This window comes from Suricata suricatta, chromosome 16 (genome assembly GCF_006229205.1).
Source record: "Suricata suricatta isolate VVHF042 chromosome 16, meerkat_22Aug2017_6uvM2_HiC, whole genome shotgun sequence".
In the NCBI taxonomy this organism is placed as follows: domain Eukaryota; kingdom Metazoa; phylum Chordata; class Mammalia; order Carnivora; family Herpestidae; genus Suricata; species Suricata suricatta.
The window spans coordinates 48,251,609-48,263,085 of NC_043715.1; the positions used below are offsets into that span (position 1 = coordinate 48,251,609).

At 52.9% G+C, this 11,477-nt stretch overlaps 3 protein-coding genes across 3 annotated transcripts in view; all 3 read left to right on the top strand.

The window, feature by feature from the left end:
- Nucleotides 1–645, top strand: part of BCL3 (BCL3 transcription coactivator) — a gene marked incomplete at its 5' end in the record, with an annotated part of 9,937 nt that extends 9,292 nt beyond the window's left edge. Inside the window, one exon of the mRNA XM_029926053.1 lies at nucleotides 32–645. Coding sequence (XP_029781913.1) covers nucleotides 32–219 — 188 coding nt within the window. The remainder of the gene's footprint in view (nucleotides 1–31) is intronic.
- NECTIN2 (nectin cell adhesion molecule 2) overlaps nucleotides 1–11,477 on the top strand; it is a 160,618-nt gene that overhangs the window by 87,051 nt on the left and 62,090 nt on the right. The gene's annotated exons all lie outside the window — the stretch shown is intronic.
- CBLC (Cbl proto-oncogene C) overlaps nucleotides 11,229–11,477 on the top strand; it is a 9,854-nt gene continuing 9,605 nt past the window's right edge. The window contains exon 1 of the mRNA XM_029926054.1: nucleotides 11,229–11,477. Within this exon, the coding sequence (XP_029781914.1) occupies nucleotides 11,249–11,477 (229 nt within the window). The 5' untranslated portion in view covers nucleotides 11,229–11,248.

The following is an 11,477-nucleotide window of genomic DNA, read 5'->3' on the forward strand; positions in this document are numbered from 1 at the left end:
TCAATGCGCCCACCCTTCTTCCCCCCACCAGGTCTCCTTTCTGCATCACCCTCCTCCTCGCCCTCCCAGTCTCCCCCCAAGGACCCACCTGGATTCCCCATGGCTCCCCCCAACTTCTTCCTTCCCCCCTCATCTCCACCTGCCTTCCTGACCTTCGCTGGGGTCCTCCGAGCCCCCGGCCGGCCGGTGCCCCCCTCCTCTGCTCCAGGAGGCAGCTGAGAGGGATGGGGGGGCAGATCTCAGACTCATGCGGAGGGACCTCCCTGCCCTGTTGGGGTCAAGCCTCCTGGAAACTGTGAAGACCTCACTCTGCCCCCCCCCCCAATCTTCAGGACCAGGATTTGCACAGAGACACAAGCATCTACCCATAAGCCCCCTCTTCTGAGCAAAGATATCCTCCCGCCCCGTCCCCGCACCCAGGACTCTTACACCTTTTGTCCTCGGCACCAGGCCCCCTTCCGGAGTTCCACCCAAATTCCTTCTCCTTTCCCAGAGCTGGTGGAACTAGGGAATCGCCACTCCCCACCCCCCTCTACCCGGATGGATGAGGAGGGGGAGATGGGCTGTAGCCAGGCACTGATAACAATGTAAATTATTAGGCATTTTGGTTAGAGTTCTTTTGTAATAAACTATTTTTGTACCGTACCCTGGCTTGGCTGGGCCTCTTTCACGGGAAGGGGGGGGCAGCGTGCGCATGCGCAGGCACAGCTGCTCCTCCTAACTGGCAAGTGACCTGTCTGTCTCCAATGACTAATGATGACAGGTGAGGGCGACTCTGGGATTTCTGGTGCTTTTGTTCTGTGGTGTCACCACGCCACTTTCTGGGGATGACACAGTGTGCTACATCTTTCTGGGGGACCTTTTTGGACTCTGTCGTGACCCGGAGTGTCTGAGAATGTGCGGATTTCTGAGGTTAATGTGCCCTGTGGAAGCACAGCTGACCGTCATGTGACATTCCTGTGTCCCTGTGGAAGCACAGCTGACTGTCATGTGACGTGACTGGTTGTCTCTGGGCCTGTATTCGCGCGGCATTGGTGAGGGTTCGTGACATTGACACCTGTGGTCATCGTGTGCCTCTTTCCATGTGGCTGCCTTGCTTCATGTATCATTTTTTTTAATACCCCGTGATCCCAGAGAGCCCACCCCCTCACAATGCAACGTTTGTGTTTTGATTCTGTGTCACTTAGGGTCTGCATTCATTTCCTGTCTCCACTGTCACAAAACACCACAAATTTAGTGCCTTAAAACACCAGATTTGTTCACTCAACAATTCTACAGGTCAGAAGTCCAAAATCAGGGGACCTTCCTGACTCAGTTGGTTAAGCGTCCAACTTGGGCTTAGGTCATGACCTCACTGTTCCCTGTTTGAGCCCTGCGTTGCTTCTGTGCTGACAGCTCGGAGCCTGGAACCTGCTTCGGATTCTGGGTCTCCCTCTCTCCCTGCCCCTCCCCAACTCGCACTCTATCTCTCTCTCAAAAATGAATAAATGTTAAAAAAAATTTAGGGGCGCCTGAGTGGCTTGGTTGGTTGAGCGTCCGACTTCAGCTCAGGTCATCATCTCAGGGGTTCGTGGGTTCGAGCCCCACTTCAGGCTCTGTGCTGAACAACTCAGAGCCTGGAGCCTGCTTCGGATTCTGTGTCTCCTTCTCTCTCTGCACCTCCCCTGCTCACGCTCTGTCTCTCTTTTTCTCTCAAAAATAAATAAAGGTAAAAAAAATTTTTTTAATGTTTTAATTCTCTTCCTTCTGCCCCTCTCTGCCCCCTCCTCTCTAAAATAAAATATATTTTTAAAAACTTAAAGTGGCATCTACAAATTGTCGGGATTAGGACAGAGAGAGCCTTTATCCAGCTGGCCCCAGACTTCCCTCAGACACGCAACATTTCTAGGAGGTAGATTTATGAGTAAGAGACTTGTTACAGGGATTTGACCAATGGGAAAGGAAGATGCGTGGACTGTGGGGACAGTGAAGACAAGCTGGAACCTCCAAGGAAGGACTCAGACCCACATGGGTCCCCACTGCCTCCAGCTTTGATGAAAGGGAGGGTGCCCCGTGGGGGAAGCTGGCAACCTAGGTCCCATTCTGTGGGGGAGCGACCAGGTGTTTGTGTGTTTCTGAGTGATGGTGAGTGTCGTGTTTTGTTTTTTGGTTTTTTTTTTAATCCTGGGGGCCTCTCTGAGCCTCTGGCTCTTCGCATGTCTTGGCTGTTGTGAACATTTCTGTGGCCACCGCTTTACGACGTGTTGTACCTTTGTGGCCAGCTGTGTTAATGCCTTCCTGGGAGACAGTGTTGTGTCCCAGGAACGGCTGAGTGTGTGAGTGTGTATGTGTGTTGTGCGCATGCGCACAGGCACATGCGTCCATGTGCGCACACCCAGGGTGAGCTCTCACTGGAGGATCCGTGTTCACCTGGTCCCCCTGACTTAGATGGCTGTAAGTCTTTGCCTGTGCTTGTGACCCCATGCCAGCATTTCTCAGCCTCCTCTGGGCTCCTGTGTCCCTGTAGCCACCCGACCTCGGAAGGCCTATTAGCTTCCTAGGGTTACTGTAATAAATGGCCACAAACTAGGTGCCATAAAACAACCGAAATTTATTTTCTCTTCATTCTAGAGGCCGGAAGTCTGAAATCAAGTAGTCAGCAGGGCCACACACCCCCCAAAGCCTCCTTGCCCCTCCCAGCTGGTGGCCCCCACACTCCTGAGACTGTGGTCCCCTCTCTCTGGTCTCTGCCTCTGTCTTCGTGTGGCCTCTGCTCCATGTGTCTGTGTCTTCTCTTCTTCTGTCTCTTTACTTAAATTTTTTAGTGTTTATTTATTTTTGAGAGAGAGAGCCAGAGTGTGAGAGGGGGCAGGAGCAGAGAGAGAGCGGGGAGACCTAGAAGCCCAAGCAGGCTCCAGGCTCTGAGCGGTCAGCACAGAGCCCGAGGAGGGGCTGGAACTCCTCAATCAGGACATCATGACCTGACCGGAAGTCGCATGCTTAACTGACTGAGCCACCCAGGCGCCCCAGGATGGGGACATATTTTTATGCAGGGTGGGGGAGGGTGGCCACCATTCAATCCACTACAGAGGGTGACCCTTGGGCCAGCAGCCATGTGTGATAATCCCACCACCCGGGTAAAGCCAAATACAGTGACCCTCTCTCCAGCAGGGAGGGGCAGAATGCGGGGCACAGAGCGGACCCTTGAGAAGGGGTGGCAGCGGGGTGAGCCTCCCGCGGGGTGAGCCTCCCGCACCTCCCCCACCCCCTACGATTCTTGTGTGCCTGCGCCTCTGATTCTTTGTGCCTGCGCCCGGTCCCGTGTCACCCTGTGTGACCAGTTTGAGCGCATGGATAGAAACGAAACTATCAGCAGCCCTTTATTGGCCACGACCGCACCCATACTCCAGATGAGCAAACTAAGACTCAGAGAGAGCAAAACTGTCCATGCCCATGACCGCTGGGCCCTCTTGCTGTGCAGGAAAGTCACGCATGTTTGCATCTATCATTTTATTTTCATTTAATGTTTATTTTTGAAAGAGGGAGGGGCACCTGGGTGGCTCAGTCGGTTAAGCATCCGGCTTCGGCTCAGGTCATGATCTCACGGTTAGTAGGTTCGAGCCCTGTGTCAGGCTCTGTGCTGACAGCTCAGAGCCTGGAGCCTGCTTCAGAGTCTGTATCTCCCTCTCTCTCTGACCCTCCCCTGCTCCCACTGTCTCTCTCTGCCTCTCAAAAAATAAATAAAAAACATTTAAAATTTTTTAAAAAATAAAAGAAAGAGCAGGGGAGGGGTGGGGGTGGGGGGGACAGAGGATCCGAAGTGGGCTCCGTGCTGACAGCAGAGAGCCCCACGCGGGGCTTGAACTCACCAGCTGTGAGATCATGACCTGAGCTGAAATCGGATGCTCAGTAGACGGAGCCCCCCAGGCCCCGCGCTCTTATTTTAACTGCATGTGCGACAGTGCGCGCTCACGCACACGTTTCGTGCTACTGGAAAGGATGACACGCAGGGTGCCACAGAGAGAGCACAGGCCCCGGAGTCAGCACTAAGCTCCCTTCCACCTTGCCCTCCCGTCTCCTGGCTTTGTGACCTCGGTCAGGGGACTTCAAAGCCCTGAGCCTCAGTTTCCTCATCTGCAGAAAGGGGGCATCACAACAATCTCGTCCATCTTGCCACTCCGTCGTGGGGATTAAACCCGAGCGAACTGTGTGTGGTGCCCAGAGACAAGCTGACAGACGGGAACTGGTGAGGTTATCATCTGGGAGTTGGTTTTGAGGGAGGCGAGGCGGAGGAGGAGACACGAAGTTTATCTTGATGGAAAAATTCACATATCTAGTCCTAGCCTAGATATGTGAATTAGCTAGACTTTTTATTCAGCTTTTCTCACAAACACTAAAAATATATCGTAGCGAAGGGCACCTGGATAACTCAGTCATTGAAGCCTCTGATTATTGATTTCAGCTCAGGTCATGATCTCACCCTTTGTGAGATAGAACCCCCCATCCGGCTCTTTGCTGACAATGCGGAGGCTGCTTGGGATTCTCTCTCTGCCCCTCCCACTCTCTCTCTCTCTCAAAATCTATAAATATTTCTTTATTCTATATTTATTTTTTAATATCTCTAATAAAAATATAGGCTTAACTAGGATGGAAGTCTATGTTTCTCTCGTGAAAAGGTCTCATTAACACCCAGGGCTAGAATACTGGCTTGAGAATGTCAGAGACCCAGACTCCTACCTTGCTGCCTTCTTGGCACTTCCAACTTGTGGTCCAAGATGGTTGCTCCAGCTCCCACCATCACATCAGCATTCCAACTGCTGAGAAGAAACAAGAATGTAAAATGTATGCCCCTGGGTTTTAAGACTAAAACCCAGAAGTTATCCATATCACATTCTAGTGCCTAGAATTTAGTCATGGGCCCACACCTGTCACAAAGGAAAGCAGGAAATGTCATTTGTTTTCTGGGAAGCTTATCCCCAGCTAAAATTCTGAGGTTCTGTTACAAAAGGAAGAAGGGAGAACCATCATGGAGGGGCAACAGGTGTATCTGTCACACTCAGGCCACCAAGTGGCTATGTGACCCTGGGTGACATGAGTTTACCATCCTGAGCCTCAGTTTCCTCGTTGGCAAAATGGGATTCTCTCCTGCCTCTCAGGGTTGAGGAGTAGATCAGGACTTAACAAGAGTGTGGGGCCCAGATGTTCAGCACAGGGCCTGGCCCACCATCAGCCTAGAGTGTGCTGGGAATCTCCTTGAACTTGCGAGTCCAGGCTGTGGGTGATGTGCCTCTTCATGTGTGAGAAACTCTCCCCAGGTTCAAGAGCTGAACCCGGCATTGACCTTGGTAAGTTACTTCTCTAAAACAAAGGATCTGGCTTCTCCACACATGGAAATCCCCTCTCAGCCTCCTAACCTTGGGACTGGGCATGTGTCCTTATGCACCCATTCCCCTTCCACCCCAACCCCTTCCCCTGGAGAAAGGCAGACTCCTAGGGAGGGGGAGGAGGTCCATATGTAGGATCTAGAGCCCCCCTCCTAGACCTCACAGAACTAAGCCCCATCCCTCAGCCATGCCCACCAAGACCACGCTCCTCATCTGTGACAGTCCTAACATTCGAAAGCCAAAAGTCATTTTCAAATCCATTTCTCGGGGGCCCTGGCCCCTGCTGCAAAGTTTCACTTGCTATCACCACCCTGGGTAAATCCAGACACTCAGTCAGAGAGTGGCTCTCCCAAGTGCATGCATCAAATCTGCCAAATCCTAAATGCCTGTGCCATTCACAAAGAAACAGTGGTAAGAGTGTTCAAACCAAGAAGGGTACAGCGACTGGTTAGATGTGTTTGCAGACCCTCGGGGCAACCAAACTGCCATTTTACAGAAAGGGAAACTGAGGCCTGAGAGTTGGGGGCGGGGGGACTGACTTGGAGAGCCTGTGAGTCCAGAGTTCCGGGATTCACCATCATTGGTGACCGAATAACCAACATCCTATGTCTTCTGAGACGATGCACTGATTTCTTCTATGATACTCCTGCAACCGAAATTTAATGACAAGGACATATCAGACAAACTCAAATCCAGGGGGACCTCTTACAAAAAGAACTGGCCTGTCATGTTCAGAAACGTCAAGTTCATGAAACACAAGGAAAGGCTGAGCGGTTGTGCCATACCGAAATCGATGAAGGAGATAGGAAACTGAAATCACGTCAGGCCCGCAGTTTGGATCCTGCGTTGGAGAAGAATGCCTCGCTGGTCAGGGTACTTTGGGTACAACTGGAGAGGTGAATCTAGGCGGCACTGTTAGATCCGAGTCCTGGACCACTGGCAAGTGTCCTGATTTTGGGAACTGCACTGTGACCGTGTCGGGGAATAAGCTCATGGGTGGAAATACAAGTGTTTAGGGCCAAGGGGCAGAAGGCCTGAAACAAACAGTTCAGAGGGGAGAAAAGCAGAGAGAGCCCGTGACAGAGCAAGCGTGTGAGCGGTCATTAACTGGTGGGTCTGGGTGAAGGGCACGCAAGAAGTCTTTGTCCGGTTCTTGGGACTTCCCTGCGAGTTTAAAATGATTTCAAAAGAGGGGGAAAAAGTGATTGCAACTTAAAAAGTCATGGTTTAAAAGTTGAAGGTTTCAGGCTCTGTGTTGCTAAGGGTGTCTACTTCTGTGCCTGGAACTGTGGTCGGAGTTTGGGAAATTGGGATGGTGAATTTGCTGCTTCAGACCTGGCCTTGGGGTGTGACCGGGGGCCCTAAAGTGCGGTTAAGGGGTGTGGCCAGACAGAGAGGCCTGGCAGGAATGAGGGGCAGGCTTAAGTGCGGTCAGGAGTTGGGGCGTGGCCAGGGTTTCAGAGGCGTGGCCAGAACCTGGGGGCGTGGCCTGAGCAGCCTGGTCCCGAGGGAGGAGTTAAGTCTGTACTTGGAGCGCCATCTCGTGGCTACTCTAGGATCTGGCCTTCGCTTCTTATTTTTTTATTATACATTATATTATTAATATGTAATTATTTATATTTTTAAGTAGGCTCCCCATTGGGCGTGTCAACTCACAACTCTGAGATCAAGACCTGAGCTGAGATCAAGAGTCAGATGCCTGACTGGTGAGCCACCCAGGTGCCTCTGGCCTCCACTTTTTTTTTTAATGTTCTTATTTATTTTTGTTTCTTTTGGTTTTTTTAAATTTTTTATTTATATTTGAGAGAGAGAGAGAGAGAGAGAGAGAGAGAGCGTGAGCAGGGGGAGGGTCAGAGAGGGAGACACAGAATCCGAAGACAGGCTCCAGGCTCTGAGCTGTCAGCACAGAGCTCAATGCGGGGCTCGAACCCGTGAACTGCGAGATCATGACCCGAGCCGAGCTGGACGCCCAACCAACTGAGCCACCCAGGCACCCCTGTTCTTATTTATTTTTGAGAGTGAGTGAGAGAGAGAGAGAAAGAGAGAGAGAGACAGACAGTGGGCAGGGGGAGGGTCAGAGAGAGAAGGAGTCACAGGATCTGAAGACAGGCTCCAGCCTCTGAACTAGCTGTCAGCACAGAGCCCAACACGGGGCTTGAACCTGTGAGATCATGCCCTGAGCCGAAGTTGGACGCTTAACCAACTGAGCCCCCAGGCGCCCCTGGCCTCCGCTTTTTTCAAAGCTTTATTGAGGAGCACCTGGGTGGCTCTGACTCTGGATTTGGGCTCAGGTCATGATCTCCCGGTTGGTGGGACTGAGCCCTGAGCTGGGCTCTGCGCTGACAGCATGGAGCTTGCTTGAGATCTCTCTCTCTCTCTCTCTCTCTCTCTCTCTCTCTCTCTCTCTCCCTCTCTCCCTCTCCTGCTCTCTCCCAAAAATAAACAAACTTCTTAAAAGACAGCTTTATTAGATATAATGTATACACCATACAATTCAGTTATTTAAAGAGTACAATTCAATGGTTTTAGTAAATTCAAAGAGCTGTGAGATCATTACAAATCAATTTAAAAACATGTCTTCACCCCCAAAAGAAACCCCATACCCATTGCTAGTCGCTCCCTATTTCTTCCCAACCGCCTTCAGCCCTGGGCAGCCCCTAATATGCTTTCTGTCTCTACAGGTTCCCTGACTCCGAACATTTTATATAAATTTAACCCTACAGTATATGGCACTTTGTGACTGGCTTCTTTCACTTGGCATAATGTAGGACGAATCCTATCGGTACTTCATGCCTTTTTTGTTTTGTTTATTTGTTTATCTGGAGAGACGGAGGCAAAAGCAAGCGTGAGAGGGAGAATCCCAAGCAGGCTCCGTGCTGCCAGCGCTCAGCCTGCCGCGGGGCTCCATCTCGTGAACCGTGAGACCCTGACCTGATCGCAAATCAAGAGGAAGGACACACCAGACTGAGCCACCCACACGCCCCAATATTTCATTCCTTTTCGAGGCCACATTGTGCAGGTGCACTGCTTGGAATTGGCCCATCTGTCAGTTGACGGGCATCTAGGTCGTTTCCACAAACATCTGCATGGATATGTTTTCCGTTCTCTGGAATATATACACACAGGAGCGGAATTGCTGGGTCCTACGGTAACTCTGTTTTGCCATCGATAAACTGTTTCCTCTATTGGGAGGGGGGGCTGCCAAATTGTTTTCCAAAGCAGCTGCGCCGTTTTTACATTCCGACCAGCAGTGTGTAATGGTTCCAATGCCCCCCCACCCCAGCCTTTCCAGTACTTACTGTCTGTCTTTTCCAGTACAGCCACCCTAGCAGGTGCGAAGTGGTGTCTCGTTGTGGTTTTGATTTTCATCTGGCTGATAACGGCGTCGCGGATCTCTCTCTGTCCTTCACTGCTTCTGTAGCCGCTGAGTGGCTAGAGGAACTCCTAGCCACGTTGCTGCAGTGGATCCAGATTTTCCCAGTTACAGCGTTAATGGCATCGCTGATGCCTCGGTGCGCCCTCCTCAGAGTCCACCCTTTCCCACGTTCTGCATTTCATGCTGCGCCTCTCCCGGCCATGTGTTCACACTGTCGGTACATACTGACGCATCCTCGGATCATTTACGGTTTTGCAGGTTTTCAAGCCTGGTATAAATGACACTGTGCCGCAATCCTCCTGCCCTTGGTTTTTTTGTTTGTTTGGTTTCTCTGGGGTTATGTGTGTTTGTATTCATTTCCTAGGCTTGCTGCAACAAAGGACCACAAGTGGAGTGGCTGAAGGCAACAGAAATTTGGGGCGCCTGGGTGGTTTGGTTGGCTAAGCGTCTGACTTCAGCTCAGGTCATGATCTCACAGTGTGTGGGTTCGAGCCCCGCGTCAGGCTCTGTGTTGACAGCTCAGAGCCTGGAGCCTGCTTCGGAGTGTGTCTCCCTCTTTCTCTGCCCCTCCCCTGCTCGTGACCTCTCTCTCTCTCTCTCTTTCCTACCTTCCCACCTTGCCAACAATTCTTCACATTCCTTGGCTCTAATCTCTGCCTCTGACATCATGCGGTTTTCTTCCGTGCAGGCACTTTTGTCTGTGTCCAGATTTCCAGTCACGTTGGATTTACGACCCACCCTAACATGTGACCTCATCTTAACCTGGTGGCATCTACAAAAACTCCATTTCTAAATAAGGTTCACCTGGACTTGGACTTGGGGGTGGGGCACATTCTTCAACCCGTGCTCTCATCAGTCCGTTTTTATGACCCACACGATTGGCATGTGCATGCAGTTCACTCATTTGAACCTTCTGCGTGGGAGTCCACCGCAATGCATGCATCCCTCCTGGTGAGGCACTTACCTTGTTTCCAGTTTTCTCCATTTCCTACAAGGCTGCAATTAACACTCCTGAACATGCCTCTCGGAGTTTCTTAGGGCAGTCATTTTCAAACTGTCCAAGAAGATCCATTAGTGGGTTGCGAAATCAATTTAGTGGGTTGCAAACGCGATTTCCCCTTTAATGAAAAGGAATTAAACAGAATAGAAGCTCTTGTAAGGGTAAGAATTAGCCGGTGAAACTGTTTGGGTTTTTTTTTTTCCGCCAGGTGGACGTAATGTCCCCATATAAGCACACAGGTTTCAGAGCCCCAGCCTGGAAGAGGTAGCAGCAGTGGACGTGCCCTGTCCAAGGTCTGATGGATGTCACATAACTGCTCCCTCCAACTAACTTGTCCACTTACACTTCCGGCAGCTCCTCATCGACACTTAGCATAGTCAAAACTCTGAATTCTTGCCAGGCCAAAGGGTTCTCATCCTACTGCGGGAAGAGGAGACAGGCTCAGAGAGGGCAGAAAGGCAAGGAGCCGGAAGGCAGACTCCACCATCCTTACTGCAAAGATCCAGTCTCCACTAGAGCTGAGACACACCGTCGGGGACCCCGTTAAGCGAAGAACTCTTGGGGTCTAAGAGGGGATGAGGGCTGAGTAGGAAAGGGAGTTGGAAGGAGACAGCCAGTTCTCATCCTAAACCCCCTTTCCCTTCCTCCACCCCAAAGGGGTCCCTGGGGCTCACAGATGGCCAGGCCCTGGGCACCCCGGGGTGGTGGTCCCCACGCACAGTCAGAGGAGAGTTGATGCTGTGGGCTGGGGAGAAAAACCACGCTTCCCCAGACGGGAGCCCACCGGACACGCCTGGATCCCACCTTATCCCCTGGAGGTCCTAGGGGCCTGCCTCCCCTGGAACTCTGGGTGTCTCCACGCCAGCCTGACTTCCCGCTGGCCCCTCAAGTGGAGCCGCAGGAATTATGTTGCCAAATTCCTGCTCCCTCGGCCACCCAATCCCAGCTAAGAGAAGACCACAGGGTCTGGTGAGGTCGGCTTTCCTAGTCGGGGACAAAGGCATCGCACAAACTCCTAGAAAGGTCAGCGCTCTGACCTTTAATCCCAGGCCACAGTCAAAGATCCAAACCTGGGCCCAAGAGACCCAGAGGTGCTCCCTCCGGGCCCCATCTCGCCGCAGAGTTTGGAAAACAAAGCTCTCAGTCCTGCGCCCGACCCCCAACCAGTCTTGCGCCCGACCCTTCCTCCAGTGCAACCTTGGGACTCGGTCTCCAGCTGGTCCCAAAAGCGGCCCAGGCATCCTACCTCCACCCCCCGAAGCCGCCCCGTCCAGCTCTCTGTCCGGGAGCAGACCTTCGAACCCCATTTCTAGGAACCCAGATGCCACACACCCCCGCCCCCCAGCCCAGCCTCCGCCCCCTCCGGAGACCCAGGTATCCGCGGTCCCCTCCCAGGTTCTCCGGGGCCCGCCCCCTCACCCTTCACGCCCGGCCCCGCCCCCACCCTGGGCTGGGCCGGCCGCACCTCTCCCCGTCGCGCTCCTACCTCCCAGGCCGTCCGGGGAACCCATGGCTGCGGCGGCAGCCCCCTGGGGGCGGGAGCGGGGAGAGGCCCGCGCGCTCGGCCGGGCGGTGAGGCTGCTGGAGCGTCTGGAAGAGCAATGCAGGGACCCCCGGCTTGCCTCCAGTCCCCCCTCCCTGCAGGACCTGCTGCCCCGCACCGCGCAGCTGCTGCGCGAAGTGGCCCACGGCCGGCGGGCGGCCGGCGGAGGCGGCCCCGAGGGTCCCGGCGGCGCGA